The 27,020-nt window shown below is 35.2% G+C and overlaps 2 protein-coding genes across 2 annotated transcripts in view; one reads left to right on the forward strand and one right to left on the reverse strand.

Moving 5' to 3' along the window:
• LOC107048367 (probable cytochrome P450 49a1) overlaps positions 1-9,099 on the reverse strand; it is a 29,583-nt gene extending 20,484 nt beyond the window's left edge. Inside the window, exons 1-2 of the mRNA XM_015271516.1 lie at positions 8,859-9,099; positions 4,291-4,540 (exon numbers count right to left, since the gene is read on the reverse strand). Of these exons, the coding sequence (XP_015127002.1) occupies positions 4,291-4,540; positions 8,859-9,045 (437 nt within the window). The 5' untranslated portion in view covers positions 9,046-9,099. The remainder of the gene's footprint in view (positions 1-4,290; positions 4,541-8,858) is intronic.
• A 12,733-nt stretch (positions 9,100-21,832) lies between these two features.
• Positions 21,833-27,020, forward strand: part of LOC107048368 (tuftelin-interacting protein 11) — a 14,182-nt gene continuing 8,994 nt past the window's right edge. Inside the window, exons 1-3 of the mRNA XM_015271517.1 lie at positions 21,833-22,032; positions 23,023-23,260; positions 24,745-25,902. Coding sequence (XP_015127003.1) covers positions 21,924-22,032; positions 23,023-23,260; positions 24,745-25,902 — 1,505 coding nt within the window. The 5' untranslated portion in view covers positions 21,833-21,923. The remainder of the gene's footprint in view (positions 22,033-23,022; positions 23,261-24,744; positions 25,903-27,020) is intronic.

Raw genomic sequence — 27,020 nt, forward strand, 5'->3', positions numbered from 1 at the left:
TTTTGCTTATATACGTATATTAGAGCTGCAAACAGCCCCCATTTGCGTTCACTAAGTGATTGTTGACGTACTAGTGGCTAATTTTTTTTTATTCGATAGATATTGATACGTAGAACAAATTTTTCTAATGGTTTTTTGCATTTCGACTGGGGCACATATAAGAAGAACACTAAAAAAACCTTTGAAGAGGCCTTTTTCCCGATTTGTGAGGAAATGGTCAACTTTTTTCAATTTTTTATGAAATTCTTTTTTAAAGATCTCAATGAGTTTTACATTTTTTGTCTTTGGTGTTTTTTCGATTAATCACATCCTGAGCTCGTAATTTCAATTAGTTTATTAATGTTATAAAAAAATGAAAATACTAGTGGCTGTTTTTCTTACTTTCTTACTTTTCTTACTTTTTCTTTCTTTCATTATTTAAATAAAATTTTCTAAATAGTTTTCATGTTTTTGGATGACGTATTCATAAAAAAATAATAATATAGTGCGAAATCCTTCTGTGATAACTGTGGGGCGTTAGTCGCACTTCAGGTCGCATAGTGGGGGTAAGGTAAACCTACGTTAATGTTAGAGAGTGGTGGAAGAGGCGAGTCACTTCATTGGGTCAAGGAAATTGTTCTGTTATTTTATTAGGTCTACAAATAAGTTTTGGGACACTTTGCAAAAAATTTAAAATCCATTTTCGAAAAAAAGTAAACTACATTTATTCATCAAAATAATCTCCATAATTTTGAATGATCTTCAGCCATCTGTTAGGTCATTCACGGATGCCCTCCGCAAAGAAAGTCAACTTGCGAGGCGAGGAAATTATCGATCCATTTTTGCACTTCTTCAAATGTTTTCAATCGCACATCAGTCAATTCGTTTGGCATCTTCCGAAACAAGTGAAAATCAGTTGCAGCTAAATCGGGTGAATACGCCGGGTATGGCACAACTTCAGCCATTAACGTATCTTTGACCGGTTTACCCACATGAGGCCTGGCGTTGTCATGGAGCAATTTTACTGGACGTTTTCCTTTGCCAGTAAATGGACGTTTTTGTTCAATTTCTTGGTTCAATCTTATTAATTGTTGACGATAGCGATCGGCAGTAACTATCTCGCCAGACTTCAAAAGTTCATAATGCAGTTCGCCTCTCATATCCCACCATACACAGCATGATCTTCTTATAGTGAATAATCGCCGGAAGTAACCCAATGATATTTGCGTTTTGGATTATCAAAATGCATTCACTTTTCATTGCCGGTCACAATTTTCCACAAAAAAGACTTTCTATGTTGCTTATTGTTATGTCAAGTCGGCTATTTTTATTTTCTTAAGTCAAAAAGTGTGGTACCCACTTTGTTCCTTTTCGAATCTCTCCCATTGCGTTTAAGCGATAGGAAACGGTCTGTTGAGTTACTCCAAGCTGTTTTGCCAGTTGTTGTTCCATCTGGCAAGAGTTTTCATCCAGCAACGCTTGCAGTTCCTGGTCATCCACCCTTACAGGGGCCCCGGTACGTTCACGGTCACTAACGTCGAAATCACCTTCTTTAATAATCGCTTATACCAATACTCACATGTACTTTCAGATACAATGTTGTCCCCAAGAACAGAACAAATCGATTGACATACTTTCCTAATAGTTTTTCCTTGATGGAATTCATAGCGAATGCCGTGTCTAATAATTAGCTTATCGGTCTGCATGTTTTATTCACAGAATTTAAGGTTATGTTTATGACTTCCTGATGTTTTGATACTACATAACAAACCCCACCATATCATATGTAAGCGGTAACTTTGAATTACTTTTATGACATGGGATCGAAGTGTCCTAAAACTGATTTGTACACTTAATATGTATCAAGGTCCGTACATTTTAATAATGATTTTTCTTTAGTTTTTAAAAGGCTTTTCAACAATCATTTTCGATATATTGCGAATTTTACTTTCCTTATGGACAAAATATATAGCCGAGGAAAATATGTGAGATAAATATCAAATATATTTGCAGAAATAAAGGCATTAGGCAAACTCACATTAATCTAAAAGAGTGGCGAGCATATTCATTGAACATATAGGATTAATTCTATTTATTCCTCACTCAACTCAATTAAATAGGAATGTTTTTTGAAACAGTTCAAGCAATTTCATAAGTATTATTTGAGACTGAAGGGTCAAAAAATTATTATAATTAATAAAACATGCAAAAACCTTGATAAACTGCCCACTTACTTTTTTTTCAATAACGTTTTTCATCAATCATGTTGATTTTCAAATTCCGTGAATTATATCAATTGCAAATGTCGCTAAAATAATAATCGTCATATATGAGAAGAATTATTTTTGTCACTTAGGACAATGTTTTTCCCAAATCCGTGAAAATACTTTTTCCCAATTCATGATTTGGAAGTAAGAGTACCCGTGGCCAATTGAGCATCTACAGGCAAGCAATTAATGTGAGTTTGCCTAATGTCTTCGTTTCCGAAAATATATTTGACATTTATCTCACATCTTTTCCCCGGCTATATATTTTGTCTATAAGGAAACTAAAATTCTCAATATATCGAAAATGATCGATGAAAAACCTTTTAAAAACCAAAGAAAAGTCATTAAAATGCACAAACCTTGATACATAACATAACAAAGCTCAATTTCCTTTACCCAATGAAGTGAATCGCCTCTTCCACCACTCTCTAATATTAACGTAGGTTTACCTTACTCCCACTCTGCGACCTGAAGCGCTACTGACACGCCATAGTTATCACAGAAGGATTTCGCACTATATTATTTAATTTCATTTAAATAATGAAAGCTATCGATCAGTAAGAAAAACAGCCACTAGTACTTTCATTTTTTATAGCATTAATAAACTAATTGAAATTACGAGCTCAGGATGGGATTAATCGAAAAAACGCCAAAGACAAAAAATGTAAAACTCATTGAGATCTTTAAAAAAGAATTTCATAAAAAATTGAAAAAAGTAGACCATTTCCTCACAAATCGGGAAAAAGACCCTTTCAAAGGCTTTTTAAATGTTTTTCTTATATGCGCCCCACTCGAAATGCAAAAAACCATAAGAAACATTTGATCTACGTCTCAATATCTATCAAATAAAAAAAAATTAGCCACTCGTACGTGAACAATGGGTTTCTCCTTTTCTAAAGCTTAAGGGGTAACGGAACCGACCACAAAAAGACGTTTACCAAAAACAAGTTTTCTTGGATTCTATGCAATCAGAATCAATGAAACTTTTTTCCCGTATTGAAAGTAGCGGAACGCATCGCTCTCTTCTCATGCTTTTCTTATTTATGCAAAAAAAAATTGCAAATTATTTAACGGCAAGGACCAGGGCAAGGCCGACGCCATTTTATTTGTAGGAATCTGCCAAGTCATAGTAGAAAAATCGATTTTTTGTAGATTTTTCATAGCCGATGACAATTTTCATGAGAAGAGAGCGATGGAGTGAGCTCCAAGACAGAGATTTTGAGTACAAAAACTTACTTTTGTTGCGTAATTTTCGTAAAAACTTGTTTATGATGATTGGGTGGTATCCAGGAGGTAACATATGTCCTTTACAGGGCACCAATTGTAAGAGGGAAGTACTTTTACGAGTCAGAAGATGATGTAGAATGTTTCCATACCATTATTATTTATTTATATCCATTTATTTATATTTTATGGGCTTTTGTACTTTTCACGTACAAAAGCAAAAAAACCACGGGAACCTGCAATACCGATAGGGGGGACCCCTAACCTCTACGTGCGATGGGTTCCGTTACCCCTTAAGAATCATTAAGTTCCTTTATTTTACCCATGCACGATTTGCGAGCTAGGCCTTCAGATAATAATAGGAACGTAAGGATTCCATTACGCGATTCCCGATTAGTTTCCATTATTATTCTCATCCTGGGGACTCATATGCACAACTGGAAACAATAGGTCTACCTACAAAGTTCCGTTTCATTCCCATAATGTTTTTCATATTCACCAAAATTGGTGCCTATCGGAAATAAACGGAATCTCAGCCAAGCCCCCTTAAGTTCCTTTATATTTCCAACTTCCGATCTACCAACCATCTTTCCAGAAAGTAATCGGACGATACCGGTCTCATACTCTTTTCCCCATCAGTTCTTATTATTTTCCCAACACCAATATCTTTTCACATACCAATCGGAATGCACAGGCAAATGACAAAAGCATTATATCCCATTCTTTTTTTATCGTCAAATCGGAAATAATCGGACTTTCTTACCAGGGAACAATCTATACGTCATAAGATTGATCCTCATTTGGGATTGGATAAACTTACGAAGCAATGACTCCCGAGTAATATTCCGTGAAGAAGTCTTTCCTCAAGACGTGCTTGTAATAATTGAGAGAGGACATCGAGGGACGATAGGGCATTTTTTCCTCCTGCTTGAAAATTCGTTCTATCTCATTGGCATCGTACAGGAACACCATGTCTGGACGGCCCATTAAGCCCCCAACCTTAACAATGTCTCCGTAATCATTGAAGAGACGTGTCGACACTTTGGCGATTTCCTGAATGTTGAAGTCACCTTGCAAACCATTGAGAACGTTTTTTAATGAGAATATAATCGTTTTCATATTTAGAATTCAACAGACATGCATAATAAACGAATAAAAGCAAACGATCCCATAAATTCAGTAGCCAAGTAGTCAAACGGTTTAAGTCGACTTAGCTTTTAGCTGAGTTTTCGAGGAATATCTCAAAATCTAAGGGACATAGCGAAATTTTCGTATATATCTTGTTTGAAACGCAAATAAAATTCCAGAACATTCTGGTCGACTATAGGCCTACTTCGAAAATCTCCGGGACCCTTCGGGTCATCAGTCATAAGTCACCGAAACACGCGCGAATCAGTTTAGGCTTAGCCTCTCACCGTACAAGTCTATCTCGGGCAAATCACCTGTACAAGTTTTATATCGCATCTCACCGAGTACAGTAGCTCTTTGAACCTCACTTAGCTCACCAGTAATCAAGTACATCACCGGTCTTTGTAAGATCACCGTTTTGTTCAGTATATCACCTTTGTTGAATAAATTCAGTTTACATTCAGTGACTCAACGAATTAACAGTGAAAGACAATTATCAGTGTAATTAGACATTCAACAATTAAATTACCAAAGAGTGTAAAATAGTTTTAACAACGTGGTTCGATCCCACAAAATAAAGTGTGATATTTTAATTCCGGCTCATCAGTAATTTTCCCATCTCCCTCCACATTTTCATCCCACATCCACCCTAAATCTAGTCATTCACCAAACATATCTTTTTTGAAGCTCTTAATGTGCTCTACCAAAATGGTTATAACAGAAATTTTGCTATCTGCTTTAGATTGCGAGATATGCATTGAAAACTCATGAGTAGTCAAAATCGACTTAAACCGTTTGACTATTACGCTATTGAATTGTCCACATCAGTCATGCGAATATCTCGCTAGAAAAATCTATTGGATTTCTACCTACAATTTTATTTTTTTCGTCTATCCTTTTGAGAATTCCACAGCCTTTCTGCGAGCTTTTTTAACAGAAATGATCAATAGAAAATATTTTATGGAAAGAAATTATCGAGTTTGATTCTTTTATACTTCTCATTCAATTGAGATTATTTCTACAGAAATTCTTTGGTCTGAACTTTGTCAGCTTTTGCTGCAATTTCTTTAATGAGAGAAGAAAATTAACTTCAAGTCTTATCTCTATTATTTGATAAGGTATCATGCGTTCAGGGGAGACTATCATGAGTTTTAAAAGTCGTGGGTTATTGGAGTGAGACTTTTCATGCATTGAAGATCGATTATATCGATTTGAAAACGAATAATTAGTGCAAAAAAATTTTTTTCTATTGTTCGTTTGCCCGAAAACGCTTAAAATGATAAAAACAGTCCACGGCCTCCAATTTTTGAGCTGCAAAAGATTTTTTTTTCAAAATTTTCGGAAAAATGTGTGGAACAACAATTACGAGCCAGTTTTTTGAAATTCGACTCCTACACAGCTGATCTCGGTTTTTTTTTCATATACAAAAATTTCCTATTTGTGTAAAAAAATACAAAAACAGCAAATTTAGCTATGTAAGATGCGAATTAAAAAAAAATAGCTCGTAATTGTTATTCCACATAATTTTCCAAAAATTTTGAAAAAAAAAATCCTCCGTAACTCAAAAATTGGAGGCCCTGGACTGTTTTTGGCATTTTAAGCGTTTTCAGGAAAACGAACAATGAAATAGTACATTGTGCACCGAGGGAGGACTTAATATTAGGTTAGAGGAAACGTCATGATGAAATTGAGCATGAGATCCATTCAGTATCAATAAACACACAAATGAACAAATCAAAATGAGAGAGAAATGAGATGAATAACAAGTAAATGAATTATAAATAAATTAGCAAATTCAAAGTATAATAATAACCTCTTTGGCATTAATTCATCAAAAATATTGCATTCAAAAAGACAGTTTTATTCATTTTTCAAATAAGCACAACGCAAACATTGGAAAACAAAATTTGGGGAGTAATACGAAAATTCAGTCATCACTGATTTGCTGGAATGGGCATTGCTGGAAGGTCGTCAGCAAGTATGCGAAAACGACGTCTCATGAATTCCTGGGGATTTGGTAACCCCAAAAACAACGCGATCTCTCTCTGACGTGTACATTTTCCTCCGTGGAATCTTAGGAAAAATCTGTTAGTACCCGGGTCCTTAGGTCGTAGACTGATGTATTTCTTGACTGTTTCGTAGTACTGATTTTCAATGACGAATGATCGAGGGTAGTAATTTCTTGTGTCACGAACAGTTACGATAAGTCTCGAGCCAGTGTCCTCGACGTCATTCGTGGTCAAGGGACAGAATTCACCGGATCTCATGGCACCAGAAATCCCAAATATCAAGGCCACCTTTGAAATAAATTTTATATTATATTATTCATTTTTCATTGCCAAATTTTCTTTAGAGTTCAATGTGAAGGAGAAAAAAATGAGGAAACTGAGAAAAAATTAGAGAAAAATCGTTGGATTTCGCATTATTCATCTCTATTTAGTAATCTTCAATTTATTTTACACTCACTTTCATTGCTAAATAGATATGATCCGGAGCTTGATCCAAGAATTGAGTTACTTGAGGGGCAGTGAACACTTAGGATTTCTTACTCTTGAATCCTTTGCCTTTTTTTCATGAATGCTTTCAATCGCTTAAATGAATTGAGGTCGATGCCGTGGTGAAGGTCCATCGTACTCTTCAACATCGACCAACGACTCCAGAGCGTCGATGGCTTGTAAATTTGAGTTAATTCATTGAAATAGACAAGGAAAACTCCCTCTTGAAGAGATCCAATTTTCTTCGTTTTTCTCCAATTCTGGAAATCTTCACAGCACGTTCGGTATTTCTCCGCGGATTTGTCAGGAATTAAACCCTCCACGATTGCTGCTGCAGCATTCTTAACATCAAATTCTTCGACATCGTATTCATCATGACTATCTGAATCTTCTGAAGAACTCATTTTCTCGTTGTCACGAATTTCAACCAATGGGAATTGAGAATGATCGTAATATTCTATTACTCAATATCGCACATTTAAAAACACTGAGAATATCAGATCCAATTTCGTTTTTTGTATTTCTATGGGATTTCTAGTTCGATGATACAGGTTAACGAGTGACACGAAAAACAATTGACAGGTGTAATTTATGATTTCTAGGGAATAAAGCGCAACTTTCTTCCCGGAGACGCGGGAATAAAGTCGAACTTTCCACACATAAGGGACGAAATAGTATATTTCTAACCTAGGGGGGGAGAATAAAGGATCCTCAGCCGCCAGTGCAATTACCAGCCGAGCCGAAGGCGAGGTTGGTAAGCACGCGGCTGAGGGTCCTTTATTTTACTTCCCGTGGTTAGAACGCGATTTTCCGTCTCGGCGTAGGCGCAAAGTTAGATTTTCCTCCCGCTTCGCCCGCCGGGACGGAAAAAATTTTTTTGCACTAATTATTCGTTTTCAGATCTATATAATCGATCTGCTACGTATGAAAAGTCTCACTCTAATAACCCACGACTTTGAAAACTCACAGTCTCCCCTTCAAGCAGAGTCAGCGAGAACATGGAAAAGCGTGAATAAAACTACATTGGTCAGGGTGGAATAGTCTTTTTTCGATTTAATTGAATAGGTATCATCATGACAAGTGCAGTTAAAAATTTTCGGCTGAATTTTCCGCGCCAAATCCCGGAGATTTTTATCGTATTCAAGATCCACTGAAATTTCAGAAAAGTTTGTCATTGAAAAATTTTTTCTAGGTTTTTTCTAGGTTTTAGAAAATTCGATAGCAAATTCCATTGAAAATGCTATTAGTTTTTTACCGATTCTATTGAAGATTTATGCTTTTTTACAAAAAAACGTACAATAAAAACTTTAATTGAAAAAATCAGTAGAATATCATCTTTCATTACAAATTTTTCTATTGAAGCATTTTTCATAGGAATTCCTCGCCATGAATTTTATAATTTACTCCACTTTATTTCCTTTTATTTCCATTAAAAAAATCAAACAAGAACATGTAAAAAATTTGAGCTGAGGAATTTCTATAGGAAATATCTCAATGGAATAAGTTGCATCGACAAATCGAATTCTTTTTATTTCTGTATGACATTTTCCATTAAAAAATAAAACACGAAAATAAACTATCGAATTTTTCAATAGAATCGGTCAAAAACTGACAGAAAACTCAATACAAATCCAACAGAATTTTATAGCATACGTGTATTTTTTACTAGAAACATTTTTAAGTAAATGCCTGTAAAAATTCCTCATTCCGCAGCTCTTTGTAAAATAATTTGAAACTCCGTTTTAATATGAAAATCGAAACTTACCTATATATGGAATAAATCTCCAGGTATTCCCAAGAAAAGGAATCGGTTTCGGACCCGGGATTTCTGAATACGGACGAGCATGAGACAACACTTGGTCGTCAACCTCCCGCACGAAAGTGCAGAAATTTCTTTTGAAAACATTGTTCATCAGAACAGTTTTCACCGATGGATTTATCACGATCATCATATTTTTCGCTCAATAATAGAATAGAAACGTGAATTTTTACGAAATTACAGAGAGAATTGATGACAATAAACCAATCACTGTTTCACTGCACATCACTCTTATTTTTCTCTGCTTTTCACCAGGGCTGTACAAACAGAAATGAGATCAGACTATTTCACAGTCTATCGGCCCGATAGTGAAAACCCGAGTAGACTAACTCCCCTAACAATTCGCTAACACGAAGGCAATTGTTCGCCAACTGCAATTTCGCACGAGACTTTCCTGAGATGTCGTGCGCACTGTCACTCGTCCACCTCCTGCACAACAAATTTCATTTCGAAATAGATGACGAAGAAAATCCACCCCTGGTAATTTTACCCATGATTTACCCACCACCGGACGTGGCACAATCCCAACGACATATTCTTTCAGGATGGTGAGCACTGTGAAGACAATTCACTGATTACTATTTCCTTTCTCAAAAGAAAAATTGCAAGGAATTACTGTTGCGAAATTTTACATGAAATAAAATAATTTTGTGGAAATAATTTGAGTATTCATTTGGAAATTCTATTGGAGTTATGGTGATTCTTCTCCGATTTCATTGAAAAATTATAGTATTTCGACATGTTTTTAATTGGTACGAATGGTGGATAGAAAATATCTACGCGGAGAGAAAAATTGGATAACAATTACCTAGAAAATCGTTGCAAATTTTACTGTATACTAAGAAGACGAGAGTTTTTTAAGAAATAGGGGAGGGTGGGGTAAAACGGACACTTTAGACTTTTTTAAAATTATTCATAACTCAGATACAAATTGATCAATTGAACTCAGTTTAGGCTCGCAGTTTAGGCACAAAGGGGAAGAATTGTCCTTTGTATTGAAAAAAAAATTATTAAATTTTATCAACATTTCAACCCCTCATTAACATTTAAAAAAAAGTGAAGTGTCCGTTTTACCCCAACCTCCCCTATGTCTTTACTTGTGTCAAGAAATTCATGGCTCTAAAATTACCAAGCGTACAATATCTCACACTGATAGAATGATTCATTTATTCCAAACGAGATTCGTTAACTATTAACGAATGGCAGAGTTGAATATGACCAAATGAATATTCGTTAATAGTTAACGAATGGTTCACTTGAAAGGTGAAAGTCGAGTCAAGCAAAGCTACTCAAATATGTATTTGTTAACTATTAACGAATGAACATTTGGTCAGACCGAATAGACCTTAGCCTCCAATCAAATCCATTCGTTAACAATACCTAATACTTTCTATCAGTGCACACTAGGAAAAAAAATCTTACGCTAAGAAATTTTATACTTGTTCGAAAGATGAGGGCAATCGGTTTATATCATGAAAACGAGTTCTCAAATGAGTTCAAGTGATTTTTGCATACAAATATTTTAGAATTGAGGCTAAAAAACTATGAAATGAATTACTTCAATTTTACTTGGTTTGAGAAATCACTATTTGTCATCAAGAAATTGTCCCCGCCTTTACGATAAGTACAAAATTTTTTGGCGAAAGTTTTTTTCTTCTTAGTGCAAGATATTTTGCTCTTAAAAATTTTCAAGCCACGAGTTTCTTGGTATAAGTAAAGACGTATTTCTCAAAAAGGGTTTTCGCGATGTTAAATGAGCGTCGGATACCGCTGCCACACAAAAAAATGGCGGACGTAAAATGTACCAAATTTTCCCGGTCGAATGAAACATGGCGGCAATTAATGAGATTATCAAATAATAGAAATACGAATGTGCAATATTTAAATGTCGGAGATAATTACTTACTGTTTCAGATAAATTAATGTTCCCACAATGTGTTTGCATTTTGAAGAGCCAGCCTTGCAAGTGCATACACATTCGATCGACTTGTTGTTATTTGTTATACTAATTTGTACATTTATTTCATGAGGAGTCTCATGAATTGCTGAAGACTTGACACACCAGGCAGAGATTTTTACTCTGTTCTCAGTCTTCTTAGTGACCCCAATGTGAAATATAAAATCAGACGTGACAATTCTATCACCTTCGACACACGCTCGTTTATTTTCCGCTCTGGACACATCCCCAACATAGTTCAATATATCCTCCAAATTTAATTCCAATAGATCGCTCATATTAATAATTATTAATAATTATACGGTTTGAAGGCCCTCACGTCACGTATACTTATAACCTAGAATAATTTATAAATCGTTTACTAAAATATTTGAATCGGTACGTTTTAGGTCCGCCATTTTTGTGTTCATCAGCGCCATCTGACGCTCATTTAACATCGCGATTTTTTAGCGTACGAAAGGCAATTGTGGAGCGAAATGTAATCCAATGAAAAAATACCTGTTTCTGAAGGATATTTTATGATTTGTTCCGTAAAAAAAACACATCAATGAACATCAGAATAAAATCTTGAATTGAGTATAAAATATATTTGAATCAACCCTTAAAACTTGATTCAAGTATATTTTATAGGTACTCGAATATACTTGATTTAAGTATATTTTATACTCGAATGGGAGATGGGTGTTTCAATTCGAGGATGATTATTTCGTGTCAACCCGGGTTGTACCGATCGCTCTCAAGTATAATATAAGGGTCAGACACTAAGTGTGAGAATATAAGGGTTAAAAAGTGGAGGTGAAAAAATAAGGGTCGGAATATTAGAGTCCAAAACAGAGGGCCTGAATGTAAAGGTGAAAGCATGAGGGTTAAAATGTTAGAGTTAAAAAAAGAGGGTCAGAATATTAGGATAAAAAAATTAGGGTCAGAATATAAAAGTAAAAAAGTGGGTGTTAGGCAATGAGGGTCATATAAGGGCTAAAAACGGTGATCGAGCATAATATATGACTTATATTTAGACCCTCATTGGCTGACACCCACTTTTTTTACTTTTATATTCTGACGTAATGTTTTGAGCCTCATTTTTTAACCTCCACTTTTTGACCCTTCTGCCGCTTAGTGCCGGACACTTAAATTACACTTAAGATGGTTTGCTACAACCCGGCCTTATACAAAACAATCATCTTCGAATTGAAATACGCATACCCCCATTGAGTATAAAATATACTTGAATTTTGTAATTTCACCTTTGCCCCTCCCAAAGTAAAAAAAAAATTGAAAATTCGAGGCGAAGAATTTTTGTAAAAGAATCTGAACAGAATAAGTTGTATCGAAAGAGCATAATCTACTGATTTCTTCTATGAAATATTTCCTATTGGACTTGTGAAAACAAGCAGAAGAGCTGCGTAATTTTTTAGCAGTACAGGTAAAAAAAAATTATTTTGTTGAATTTCAATTAGACTTTTATTAAAAACTCTTAGTTTTTCACCGATTCTGATGGAAAATTCTACAGTATAGAATTTGATTTTTTTAGTCAACTAATTTTATTAAGATATGTTCTATAGAAATTAATCTGCTTAAATTCTCAAAGCTTTTGCGTGTGATTTTTTTGATCAAAGGAGAGAAAAAATAGTGGAAATTTTTTAAAAAATGTACGTCAAGAATTTTCACAGAAAATAACTCAATTGAATAAGTCATACAGGAAAATTCCTTTCTATGGATTTTTTCCATAAAATCGTTTCTATTGAAAAAAAATGCGCGAAAAATCTGCGGGATTTTTCAATAGAGCCCGCGAAAAACTAATAGAATTCCAATAGAATTATCTAGTTAATTCTCTACGTTCTTTCACCCGTGTAGTATCATAAATGCTCCAAAATTGTCGGCTAGAAATCGGATAGAAATCAAATAGAATTTCCTCCAAAATTCCCTAGGATTTTCGATTAATTTTTACACACGTGTATGTTTTGTAGTTTTCACCTTGATTTGAAACAGTTTCTATCGATTTTTTTCATAAAATCGTTTCTTTAAAAAAAAAACGCGCGAAAAATCTGCGAAATTTTTCAATAGAGCCCGCGAAAAACTAATAGAATTTCCAATAGAATTCCAATACAATTGTTTAGTGAATTTGCTAGGTTTTTTCACCCGTGTAATATCACAAATGCTCCAAAGTTGTCGGCTACTTTCCGGAGTAAAATTCCAACAGAAATCAAATCGAATTTCCTCCAGAATGCTCTAGGATTTTCGATTAATTTTTCCACACGTATATGTTCGTAGGTCTCACTTCGATTTGAAACAGTTTCTACTAGCTTCAGAAATAGTACATTATGTCATGAGGGCGATAAGCGGCGGTTTGTGAGGAGTGTGGAGTTGCAGCAAGAGGCGTGGCAAGCAGGAGACGAGGATCGCCGAAGGCGATCCGAGTCGGACGCTTGCCATGCCGAGTGTTGCAAACTCCACACGACTCACAAACCAACGCTATCGCCCGAATGGCATATACTATTTTTCGTCACGAAGGCCCGACGCGGGTGTGGGCGCGGGAGGGGGTCCAGGGGGACGAAGTCCCCCTGGTGGGGGGGGTTGGGGGGGGGCGAAGCCCCCCCCCACTGAAGAAAAAAATAAAAGCAATAGAAAAAAATAAATCGAAATAAAATCAATATCAGTTGATGCGAAAATAAATAACTAGTAAAGTCCGCCAAAATATCCAAAAACAGTAGGTTGATGACGGTAATTTTGGACCTGTGAAAAGAAAATTGCATAAAAAATAGAAAATAAGAACAGATATCAAAGATAAAAGAAGATACTCAGCTGTTCAATTTTTCTTCTTTTATTAAGAACAGAAGTCGACGTTATAAATACTGATATTTTAGAAATTGTTGTTTTTTGAACAAAAATATCAACTTTAAATTGAACAAAAACTCGGAGAGTGACTTTTTTCTAATGATAAATCTTCTCAATGACACACAACAACATGGCTACCACTAGTGGGTTAAGTTGTAGAGAAGGCCGCTAGAGGCGCTGTACAGCTCATCCGACTATACGTTTACCCGAACGCAGAGCGCATGCCCAAGTGGGGGGAACGTCAGGGCACATGGTGACGCCCACTTTATCGCTCCTAGGATGGGTAAGTGAGATTTACCCTCCTTGGAGCACCGAGCGTCTCATTTACCCTCCTTGGAGCACCGATTATTCAAGTGCCGCGGTAAACTCTCTTTACCCCCTCTCGACAGAGCCCGAGTAAGCGCCGTTTATCGGGCCGAGTGACGAAAATGTAGTGTCACGATTGACTCCACTCGTGTGTCGGAGAAGTTAGACCAGAAGAATTCCGCGGGTGGGAGATTGCGCTGGAGAGGGAAGTATGAAAAATCTATTCCATCAAGATTGTGCATGATATTCAGAAAACATCATTTCTTTTCCGGTTCTTTTCGTCTTTTGAAAACAAGATTGCGTCACGAATATTTGTGGAAAGTGCTAGGGCTATTTTCATCGTCATCCTCAAACATTTTGGAATGTTTGGAGAGTGTTCTGAGCTCATCGTTGAGTTGCCCAATTCAGTGATAATTAATTCATAAATTTCACTGGAATCTCCGTGACGTCTCACCTTTTTAATAAACGCCTCGCCGTCCGAAAGGGCTGACGCCTGATCGATGGGAGGCCGGAAGGCACAGCAAGATAAACATTCTCAGTCATAATATCAGTGTGGAGCCCATCCTCTTCAGCGATTCCATGGATTCCATGAATTCCTCAAAAAGTAGACTTTCGATATTCTTTCCAAATTTCACATGTTTCCTAACGCTTAAAAATGGACAATCAAACTTAGACATTGCAGTACACCGAGAGAAAAACGACAAAGTTCTCAAACAAGTCTTACTTGTGCCAAGAAAATGATGTCTATGTATATTTGTATATGTCCATGTATATTTTTTTATGTACTGTAATCTTTTGTTTACGGTATTTGTAAAAGAAGAGAAATTAATTTCTTACTGTCAAAAAAAAAATATATTTCTGTATTTTTGTAATTGTACTTTGAGATAGAATAAACATAAACACGGTGAATTGTTAGGCTGAATCACAGTATGTTAACTACTTTCGCAGGAAATATATGCCGAACATATGTAAACTGTTAAGATTAAGTTTAGGATGATGGCTGTGTGTGTATTCATGTTTTTCGTATGAATTTATTTAGGAACTTTTGAACTTTATACAATGTACACTGAGAGAAAGACGACAAAGTTTTCAAGCAAGTCTTACTTATGCCAAGAGAATAGTTTTTTGAAAATTATCAAAAAAGAATTTTTCGTGCCAAACATGCAGAGAGTGCACCGGAATGAAAAATTTTTGCCGCAAAAATAGATTTAGTAGTTAGGGAGAGACCGCGGTGAAATTTGAAAATCTCAGCTCGGCCTTAAGAGCCATTGGGTGACTTTTGATGTATGAAGGGATATATAAAAAAGTGAGAAAAATTTCGGACCCGAACCGTTTTGCCCCGTATATCCACCAAAAACGTCGTTTTTCACGTTTTTAGCTTAGAAATGCCACTTGTACCACAGTTTTCATCCGTCTTCAACTTTTTTTTTTTTAAATGTTCGCTATACTCCAACGAACAAACCCAAGTATCCGTTTTGCTTTATATTTATCAGATCATGAGAAAATGATTTTTTTAGTTTCTATTTTTTTCCCTCTTTTTAGCAAATGCTAAAATTAGTTGTTTTTCGTTATTCCACGTCGTAATCATACGTAATCGAAATATTATAACAAAAAAAAATGGGAGGAAAACAACGAATTTTAGCATTTGCTAAAAAGAGGAAAAATAAATAAAAACTAAAAAAAAAACATTTTCTCATGATCTAATAAATATAAAGTAAAACGGATACATGGGTTTGTTCGTTTGAGTATAACGAACAGTAAAAAAAAAGTTGTAATCGGATGAAAACTGTGGTTAAAGGAGCATTTTTAGGTTCCATGTCTATATCTCACAAAACAAACTCAACACGTCAATTCAACACACGACATTTCAACACACAACAAATTCAACACCAACAAAGTCAACACAATCAAACTCATCACAACACAATTTAACCATGCATAATAATCAACACAAATCAAACAAAAACACCATTACATGTACTCTGGATGTCAACAAACACATCGCAAATATCACCAAAGGAAAAGACAATAAAACTCCCAATTATCTTCATAGCATCCAACCCATATACATTTGAAATATAAATATATAGACACCAATACGAAAAAACAAACGAAACCAACCCAACCCAAATGATAAACCCATGGATATACTCACTCGCGCTGATCAAATGTATATAACCACGTTCACTTAATAATATACTTAGATGTGTTTTTTGTGAAAAATAAAAAACACATCATTGCTCTGAAGAAAGAACAATCGTTAACAGAAGCATACCAGGAGCAACAAACAGCAGGCCGTGAAATCATTGAGAAGAGGAGGAAATATCGCGACTACGANGAAAACCGAATGATGAAATAGTTTTGGTTGAAAATGAAAATGTTGAATTGACGTGTTGTGCCGAAATGACGCCGTGGAGTTTAGACGTGTCACCCATTTTTAAGCTAAAAACGTGAAAAATGACGTTTTTGGTGGATATACGGGNACTTGTACCACAGTTTTCATCCGTCTTCAACTTTTTTTTTTTTAAATGTTCGCTATACTCCAACGAACAAACCCAAGTATCCGTTTTGCTTTATATTTATCAGATCATGAGAAAATGATTTTTTTAGTTTCTATTTTTTTCCCTCTTTTTAGCAAATGCTAAAATTAGTTGTTTTTCGTTATTCCACGTCGTAATCATACGTAATCGAAATATTATAACAAAAAAAAATGGGAGGAAAACAACGAATTTTAGCATTTGCTAAAAAGAGGAAAAATAAATAAAAACTAAAAAAAAAACATTTTCTCATGATCTAATAAATATAAAGTAAAACGGATACATGGGTTTGTTCGTTTGAGTATAACGAACAGTAAAAAAAAAGTTGTAATCGGATGAAAACTGTGGTTAAAGGAGCATTTTTAGGTTCCATGTCTATATCTCACAAAACAAACTCAACACGTCAATTCAACACACGACATTTCAACACACAACAAATTCAACACCAACAAAGTCAACACAATCAAACTCATCACAACACAATTTAACCATGCATAATAATCAACACAAATCAAACAAAAACACCATTACATGTACTCTGGATGTCAACAAACACATCGCAAATATCACCAAAGGAAAAGACAATAAAACTCCCAATTATCTTCATAGCATCCAACCCATATACATTTGAAATATAAATATATAGACACCAATACGAAAAAACAAACGAAACCAACCCAACCCAAATGATAAACCCATGGATATACTCACTCGCGCTGATCAAATGTATATAACCACGTTCACTTAATAATATACTTAGATGTGTTTTTTGTGAAAAATAAAATGATATGTTCAAATAAATTGATATTGAAATTGAATATGATGGGAAAACCGAATGATGAAATAGTTTTGGTTGAAAATGAAAATGTTGAATTGACGTGTTGTGCCGAAATGACGCCGTGGAGTTTAGACGTGTCACCCATTTTTAAGCTAAAAACGTGAAAAATGACGTTTTTGGTGGATATACGGGGCAAAACGGTTCGGGTCCGAAATTTTTCTCACTTTTTTATATATCCCTTCATATATCAAAAGACATCCAATGGCTCTTAAGGCCGAGCCGAGACATTCAAATTTCACCGCGGTCTCCTTAAACAAACATTGCATTCTCTGTACACGCAAGAAATGTCATTTCTAGCACTACTCCTTCATTATTCGATACTCTCTTACGTATTTTGCTCCCGAAAAATTTTTATTTTATGCGAAACAAGGGATAGTAATTTTTCGCTTCAGCTGTCTAATAATCCCAGACAAGAAATGAACCCTTAAATGATACAATAATAATGATATGATAGCAATCTTGTAACTGAGGAGTAAAATATTTGTTGATAAATTTTCCGCTATGTGAGATATGTTCATCCTGAAAAGGCACCGTCTGGTGTGAATTATCCGCCTCTTGAGCCAAATATTTCGTTGCTGTCGAAAGCAGAACAATTATTCATGTTTGAGACTTTCCAATTTGAACTGAACAAATTCTTTTTTGGCAATTCTCAACTAGCGATTTTGGTGGCCCAAATGAGACTTAACAACGTGTTTGTTTTTCTCTCAGTGTAGTGAAGTGGTCAAACGGTTTAAGTCAATTCTATTCTAGTGCCAGTTCTCGATGAATATCTCAAATTCTAAAGGAGCTAGTAAAATTTTCCTAAAAATCTTTTTTGTAAAGAAAAGTGAAGACTATGACAACTATCGACAACGATCTCACAAAAATTTCGCTATCTTTCTTAAATTCCAAGTTATTCAACGAAAACTCAACTGGGAGCTGAGTCAACTTAAACCGATTGACCACTTCACTACTGATTGGACGTCCAAGTAGTTGAAGCACTGCTGCACATAGTTGCAGGTTCTGGTGTTTAACTACATGTATTAAGAAAGATTTGATCAAGAATAGGGAGAGAAAAGGTGGACAAAAATTATCTAGAAAATCGTGGCTAATTTGACTATTACTATTAAAAATTACTGCGGTAATCGTGGCAAAATGTAATTCATTGAAAAAATACCTGTCTGTAGAGGATATTTTACGATTCGTTCAGGAAAAAACACATCTATGAATGCTAAAATTATCCTCTGTACAGTAAAATTTCCCACATCAGAAGGGTATTTTTTTGCATCCATTTGACGGTTATGAGGACAATGGAAGTGAAATTTTGCCGAACGCGTTCGGTAAAAAATCGTTCTTTGTTACGGAAAAATTAGATGCAATATTGAGTAATCATTCATGTGCATTGAGATAATTTTTGATGGGATGCAGGGTAAATTTTACAGTTTCGGCACAAATGATCCTCACGTTCAGTAAATTTTCGCGGGCCAACGAAAAAAAAATTCACTATTCGTCTCGGACTTTTTGGAGAGCAATTTTCCAGAGAAAAGGGAAAAAAGAAAATGTGATACTGAATTTTAATCAAATGAAAAAAAAAGTGTAATCGGCCTAATCTAATCAATTGAATTGTAGTCAATTGAATTATAAGACGAATAGAACAATATTATTCTCATCAATACTCCCAATAATAATAAAAGTTTATCAATAAAAGTTGATAGAAAAAAAATTTTTTTGCTTGAATTGCATCAAATAGTCGTTTTACGTCTGTTTTATTTTGCCTCTGTGATGTATTATCATTAATACGTCGGTTATTTGTTGAATACAATGTGAGGTATTATGAATAATACGTTACATTAAATTTATAATGTGGGACGATGAGAAAAGAAATATGATTTCTTTCTCATCGTGCAGGAGCAGAGCTCAGCACTCTCACGGTGCCATCTGAGTCCAGCTTCTCGGTAAAGAAGCTGTTTGACTGTTCTAGTTGTGTGTTAATGATGACACTTAATTGCTTAGTGTTTCGGGACTGTGAGACTGCTTGCTCTGCAATTTTAGGTCTTGAGCGTTTTACAAAGACTCTACAAGGGCAGAATACGATCAGGAGCAGAGTCGAGCGGACCTCTAGCTCAGGCCTTCAGCCAACAAATCGAGTCGAAGTCCCTAGTCGAGTATTAATAACGCGTATACCAACCCATCATAAACCGAGTCGTGTACTTTAAACAAACAACAGACAATATACCATCCTTTTACCGATAACTACGCGAGTATTTATTTGGAACTTCACAAGTAATATCCCCGATACCTGTCCTAATATCCCTACGAATGAGCGAATCCCCCATGGAGTTACCGCAGAAGTTAGCTGAGGATTAAGTGACCACACCAAAGGATTACAGTGCAGGAATACGTGAAAAGGTGTAGTGTTAAAGGAGATTCCACGCACTGAAGGTGATAGCCGAAGGAAAAGTACTACCATTCACTGAGTTTTACCTCCGGGTAAAACTCATAACGTCATACCTCATTGTTTCATTTTGTCCCACCCTTCCCTATATTATATACTCGAATCACGAATAATATACTTAAATCGGTAGGCAGGAAAAATACACCAGGAAAATGTGGCCCACACATCGAAACATGTTAAAACCCATCCAACTTGAAAGTTTCCCTTGGTCTATTTTTCCGGGATACACTAAGGTACTTCCTCAGTGAGTTATACTTGGTGAAAATTTTGCAATGAACTAAAGTCCTAAAATTTGGATCATATATTGTTGAGGACATGTAAAAACGAGTCCCAAAATTTCAAGTATTTTTCCATGCGAATTTTTGAGATATCCATCGTCAAACATTCAATTTTTGTCTTTTTTAAGTTTTTGTCGATGCATATCTCAAAAATTCGCGTGGAAAAAATACTTGAAATTTTGGGAATCGTTTTCACATAGGCTCAACAACATATGATCCAAATTTTAGGTTTTCAGTCCATTGCGAAATTTTCACCAAGTATAACTCACTGAGGAAGTACCTTAAATCAAGTATATTTTATTCTTGAACCGGGTTTATGTATATACTTGATTCTGGTATAAAATATACTCAATTCAAGTATAGTTTTTTTCCGTGTATGTTATTAACCCGATGTAATTTACTTACCCAATCTAGATGTCCTTAATTCAAATTACATTCGATTTCAGAGGATTATTCATGTGGTAAAATTATAAAACTTGCGCGAGTCATCTTTAAGTCAATACTAATATCTAATAGCGCCTTTCTTGGCACGATTTTTTTTCAACTTGTCTGGATGTACTTCTTCGAAATGAATTCAGTAGCGAAGTGGTAAAACGGATTAAGTCAACTTATCTCCCAGTTGAGTTTTTGAAGAATATTTCCGAATCTAATGGAGATAACGAAATTTTCGTAATTGCATTTGTGGTAGCTCTCAATTCGCTCTACAAAAGAGGTTATAACATAAATTTTGCTATCTCCCTTAGATTCCGAGATATTTACTGAAAATTGGTCAATAGTCAAAATTGACTTGTACCGTTTTACGACTTCGCTCCTGATTTTTGTTTCGGATTTTGACGTGTTTCTTGGGGACTGAAATAACCTCCAATCCCTCACCTCCCCTTGCATGATAGGATTCAATTGTTTTATCGAAATTTCAATTTCCAAGAAAAACGTCGAAACTGAAAAGAAAAAATGTTTCAAAGAAACACACCCGGATAAGTTAGAAAAAAAAACATGTCAAGAAAAGCGCTATAATGGTAGAGCATTTACATTATTGTAGCTTATGCACTTTCTTTATCGTGGTGTCAATCTGTCGAACGTCATTGGTACTTTCCTTTTCATACACGGACGAAAAAATTTAATAGAAAAGCCTATCGAATTCGTTAGAAAATTCTATTGAATTTTTATGGAACTGTTCTATTAGTTTTTGGCCGATTCTATTGAAATGTTCAATAGAAAATATTCAGTAGAAAAAGTCAATAGAATTCAATTTTTCTATATAACTTATTCTATTGAGATATTTTCAATAGAATGTCCTCGGCTCAAATTTTTTAAGTTTTTTCGTTTGATTTTCTTGATGAGAAGAAAAGAAAAATAGAATGAACAAAACTTAGAAAATTTGAGTTGAGTAAATTCTATAGAAAATATATGAAAAGAATAAGTTATATAGAAAAATCGAATTCTGTTGACTTTTTCTATTGAATGTTTTCTATTGAACATGTCAATAGAATCAGCCAAAAACTAATAGAAAGTTTAATAGAAATTCAATAGAATTTTCTAACGAATTCGATAGGTTTTTCTATTAAATTTTTTCGTGCCGGTAAACAGGAATAACAACCGGTAAGGAATAACAACAACAACATGTGTCGAACTTTTTTCCCGATTCAAATAAATAAGATTACCCGGAAATGGCAGCACTATGCAAAAGTTCTGTCGCTTTTACCGACAGAACTCTCTGACGTTTGTGCCTCGTTTACGTTGCCCTAACCCCGTAATCAGCGGAGGGATTGGGAGTAATATGTTATAAATAATTACAATTGTTATATTGAGAATAAAGAATTGAAAAAATGTCTGACGACGAAGTGGAACGTTTTGAAATCACGGATTACGATCTGGATAATGAGTTTAATATCAATCGTCCTCGGAGGAAGCTCACGAAGCAGCAGCAAATGCTGGGTAAGCTCAATTTGCATTGGTCAATTCAATATTGTCAATAATTAATCTAGTGGTGGAGTTTAGCAAAAGTCTAATACACAAAAAAAATTAATATCAATATTAATATTGTTGTGTAAATATTTCGATGAATAATTCATTGGGGAAAACAATTGCAAAAGCTTTTTATAGATCACTGCAAAAAATGTCTCAATGAATTCTTTCAGACGTTTAGATACAGATTAGTAAGTAATTCTGTATAAATCATTGTGCAAATGTCTTTAAAAAACAGAAAAGCTCATTGTAGTCCAGAAAATTCCCTGCAGAAAGGGAATAGATTGAATCAATTTTTTAAATCGTCTTCATTCCAAAAATATCTTCAAAATAATCAGAAATGTTGTTTTTGATTTATTGCGAAATCAAAGGGAATTCTATACAAATCATTTGGTAAATATTTCAATAATATAGTACTGTAGGAAAAGACCGTTGGTAAATATTTACTGTAGTCCCATGGAATGTTATAAAAAGGGAGTCATTTAACATTTTTCTCCCAACTTAACAGTTTAAATTAATTGATAAGAGAGTTAGAATTATTAATAAGAGAGTTTGAATTAATTTGTAACAGAGAATGGGGTGAAATGGGTATTTGAATTGTTTCTACCAATTTTCATAACTTACAAACGAATATATTAATGGAGCACAGACTAGACCCACCACAAAGGGAAAGAATTATGCTTTCAATGACAAAAAAATTATCTGATTTTCTTAACAATTCAAAGAGTTATTAACTTTTGCCTAGGTTCAAAGTGTCAGTTTCGTCTCACTCGCCCCTATATTTATACATTCTTTCTCTTTTTATTACTATTATTGCTAAAATGTTTATTGTTATTTACCACTCCCCCTGAAGAGTTCAGATTTGACCCTATTTTCTTTCCATTCTTGAAATTTGACCCAATTGACTCCATCTGTCCATGAAATTTGCATGTACTAATCTTTTTGTCTTTTGATATTTAGGAGTTTGGGCTGACGACAGCGATGAAGAGGCTCCAGCGAGACCATTCAAGGGGGGATTTAAAGGGACATCTAAGGCCCCCAAGAATTACACAGCTCCTGTCAGTTTCGTCGCAGGTGGAGTTCAACAAGCAGGAAAACCAAAGGAGGAAAATAAAGATGAGGATGATGATGATGATGATGATGATAACACGGGGAGGGCCAAACGAGGCGATGCTGACTACGTACCCAACAGTTCCAGGTAAGTTCCAATTTCTCTGTTAATTCAATTTTGAAAAACTTTTCCTCCACGTTTCATTCGGTTTTCGAGTAGAACCACTCTGAACTTCATAATTCCTTTCTTATTCAAATTCAATTTTCCAAAATTATTACTATACATTTCAGAGGATGATGAACAATTTCAGAGCCACAGTGTCTTTATATTCTGAATTTTGAACTTTACAGTGAGCGAGTGAAACACAAAAAATAAATTGTGACATTTTTTTCTTATTAAAAAATCTCAGCGAACTTTTTTCAATTACATTCTTTTTTCATCTCCGAATGAAATTTTCTTTAAAGTTCTCTCTAAAATCCTTCACTTTCAAAGTGAATCGATTAATTATGGAAAATTCACACAGCAGTTTTGTCTAATTATTGCCACACATTCAAGACAAAGATGAACAATTGTAGAAATGCAGTGTTTTATTTTTTCTTAATTTTGATTTTGTAGAGAGTTGATGAAATACAAAAATTAAAATATAACATTATCTTTTATTTTCCCTTACGTGTTTTTCATCATTATTTAAAAATATCAAGGCACCTTCTTCAATAAAAATTCATTCATCTACAATGAAAAGTTTCTCTTTGGATCCACATTAATTATGAAAAATTTAATTTTCAACAGCAAAAGTTGTCTGAAATCTGTTGATTTTTTCCCAACTGATAAATAGAGTTATCCTCCTGATGTTAATAAAAATTTTAATACGCGAATCCGAGTTAATTATTCTGGAATGATATGAATGATGTACACTAGATTTAGACAATAGCATAAAGTTATATGAGGTTTGATATTTTGAAAATTCCCGTTATTTGCTTGGACATCTCAGATTTCTCTGTGTCCATTGGAAACAATATTTTTTCAATTGCCCCCTGTTTTTATTATTTTTACATCGGGAGTCTCCTAGTGAATGAATCATCACGTTCAAAATATATCCCTAACAAGCCCGTATGTAATCATTGCATCTTGTCAAATCGGTAACGATAAATAGTTTTAGGAAAAAAAGATAAACACTCTTAATTTTAATTTTGTAATGAGCTGATAGAACGCAAAAACTGAAACATTATTATTAATATATTAATAATAATACATGGATAATAATTTAATTATCATTAAATAATTAAATACCTATCTTATTATTTAACTATACTTCAGCCATTATTCAATTCAACAGCGAACTAGTGAAATGACTTGAGTCGATTTTTTTTCGAAAATGGAATTTTCACCAAATTGACTCCTTAGATAATGATAATAATTTTTGCGGATCTCTTCAAAGAATTTGCAAATTTTAATTTTAACCCTTGTCCCATTTTGTTACTGAATTGTGTTTCTTCCACTACTCAATGATATGAAGGAATCATTCTCAATAAGAATCCATTCATTTACAAAAAAAAGTTTCTCTATTTTGGTTCCCAAAACCGCGCATATTGGTCAAAATTCTAACTCCAATTTTTTTATTCTTCCCCTAGTGATTCTGAAACCGAGAACATGAAGAGTGGAACATCAAGGCCATCCTTCTCCATGCACCTGGAAGGCGACATTGCAGGTCTTCGCAGGAAACGTGCCCCGGTGAATCCAGCCCTCATAAAAACCGGAGTGGGCAGTTGGGAGAAGCACACGAAAGGAATTGGAGCAAAGCTGCTTCTACAAATGGGTTTCGAGCCTGGCAAAGGTCTGGGTAAGAAGCTCCAGGGTATCTCCGCCCCTGTCGAAGCCCACCTTCGAAGGGGCAGAGGAGCTATTGGGGCTTATGGACCCGAAAAGAAGATCAAACTCCCTGAGAAGCGTAAAGACGAGGACGAAGAGGAAGAGAAACAATTCAAAGTGAAATTATCCCAGTGGCGAAAGACAGACACTGCAACCACGAAGAAGAAAATAAGATACTGTTATCGAAGTGTTGATCAAGTCCTGGAGGATGGAAAACTGCGACCGAATATCAAATCCTCAGGGGCTGCTGGAGGTGAATTGAGCAGAGTCAAGGTCATAGACATGACAGGACCAGAGCAGAGGATTCTCAGTGGTTACCACGCAATTTCTGGACAGAAACGACCAGATGAGTCTCTTCCAGAGCCTGACAAACGATCCCCAGTGAACTTTTCGCTTCCAGAGCTCCAGCACAATCTGAATCTCCTTGTGGACATGTGTGAACAAGACATCATTCAAAACGACAGGAGGACTCGCCACCTTGGAGATCGAGTTGTGGCCCTCGAGGCCGAGAAGAAGAGCATTTCGAAGATCGTAACTCATCATGAGAAGCTCATTGACACCCTGGAGAATGTACTCTCGATTGTTGATAAGCTCATGGACAAGAATGAGGAATTGTCGTTGAAGGAGACAGCAGAGGCTTTCAAGCGACTTCAGGACAGGTACTATGAGGAGTACAAGATGTACGACTTGGGGGAACTGGCGAGCAGCTTCGTGGGGCCCAAGGTCAAGGAGTATCTGGCGACCTGGAGCCCCTTGGTGGATCCTAAGCTGCCGGTGAGCTTGATGAAGGAGTGGAAGGATATCCTGGAGACTGGGACGAGTACTCTGCAAGTTAAGGATGGAATGCATCCTTATGATCAGCTTATTTGGAATGCCTGGATGCCGTCGATGAGGGGAGCTGTGCAGCAGTGGGCCTGCAGGTAAGATTTTTTTTCAATTTGTGAACAGCAATAACCAAATTTGTAATATTAAATTAAAAATAATAATAAATTAATGATATTTTTTAAAAATATGAATTGAATTGTCATGTTTGAAATACATAATCAATTAGAAGAAACTTAGAATTATTTCAGGAATTAGTAATTATTTCAAGTAAAGTTAACATTATTTATCTAGTTGTTATAAATGAATTATTCTAACTGAAGACAGCATTTGGAAGATTTTCTTAAGGCCAGTATGGATCGACTTTCTTATGAATAGATATTCAAAACTGTAAACCCTTGAAAAATTTCCAATTTTTTTACGACTGGTAGACAGAGTATACCTGAATTGATTATTCAGAAATAAACTAGTCATTATGCATCAAATGCAGGCGTTAGGGTGAGGTTTGGTGCTTGAAGTTTTAAATATCTGCATTATTTTCCTAGGTGTTCCAGGTTTTTCCTTGGCCGTTGAATTCTGAATATTTCATCAGATTGCCCTCTATTCTTATTTTTGTTTCCGGACTCTTCCAAAAACTAAATTATGAATTTTACATGTAATAAATTTATTGCATTTCTTTGTTCGTGATTCAAGCAAAAATTACTGATCATATTGATATGGTCGCCCAATCATCTCTCTAGGTTAGAAATATAGTTTGTCACAACAGGCTTCGCAAATGGAGTGCCGAAAAGGGAATTTTAAGTGTGTAAAAAAGAATTCACTTTATGCACGACCTTTGAACTTTATTTTGACTTTGAAATTTGTTATTACTAGCTGGCCCCACCCCCCTTCCCGGTGTCGCCCAGGGCATTGCTTTCTCTCATATCCTATTTTTTCTATAGATAAATGTCATAAATGATATAACAATGAGAAACCCGCCAATTTAGGATATGACGCTGAAGTTAGCAGCCGACTTGGCAGCGAAAGTTCAGGGCCGTAGCAAGGATCTGTGGGGCCCCATACCTTAATACGAAAACTGAAAATTGTTCCTATTTAAGTTCTAAATTCCGAAATGATCTGGAACAGCCTCCCCATTCTCCACAATATGATCAACCCCCTTTGTTCAGGCCAAGGGGGTGGTAGGGAGATGAAAATCTCAATTTTTGTCTTTTTTTTG

This window comes from Diachasma alloeum, unplaced genomic scaffold, assembly GCF_001412515.2.
Source record: "Diachasma alloeum isolate Michigan unplaced genomic scaffold, Dall2.0 Dall_scaffold_00188, whole genome shotgun sequence".
NCBI classification, from domain to species: Eukaryota; Metazoa; Arthropoda; class Insecta; order Hymenoptera; family Braconidae; genus Diachasma; species Diachasma alloeum.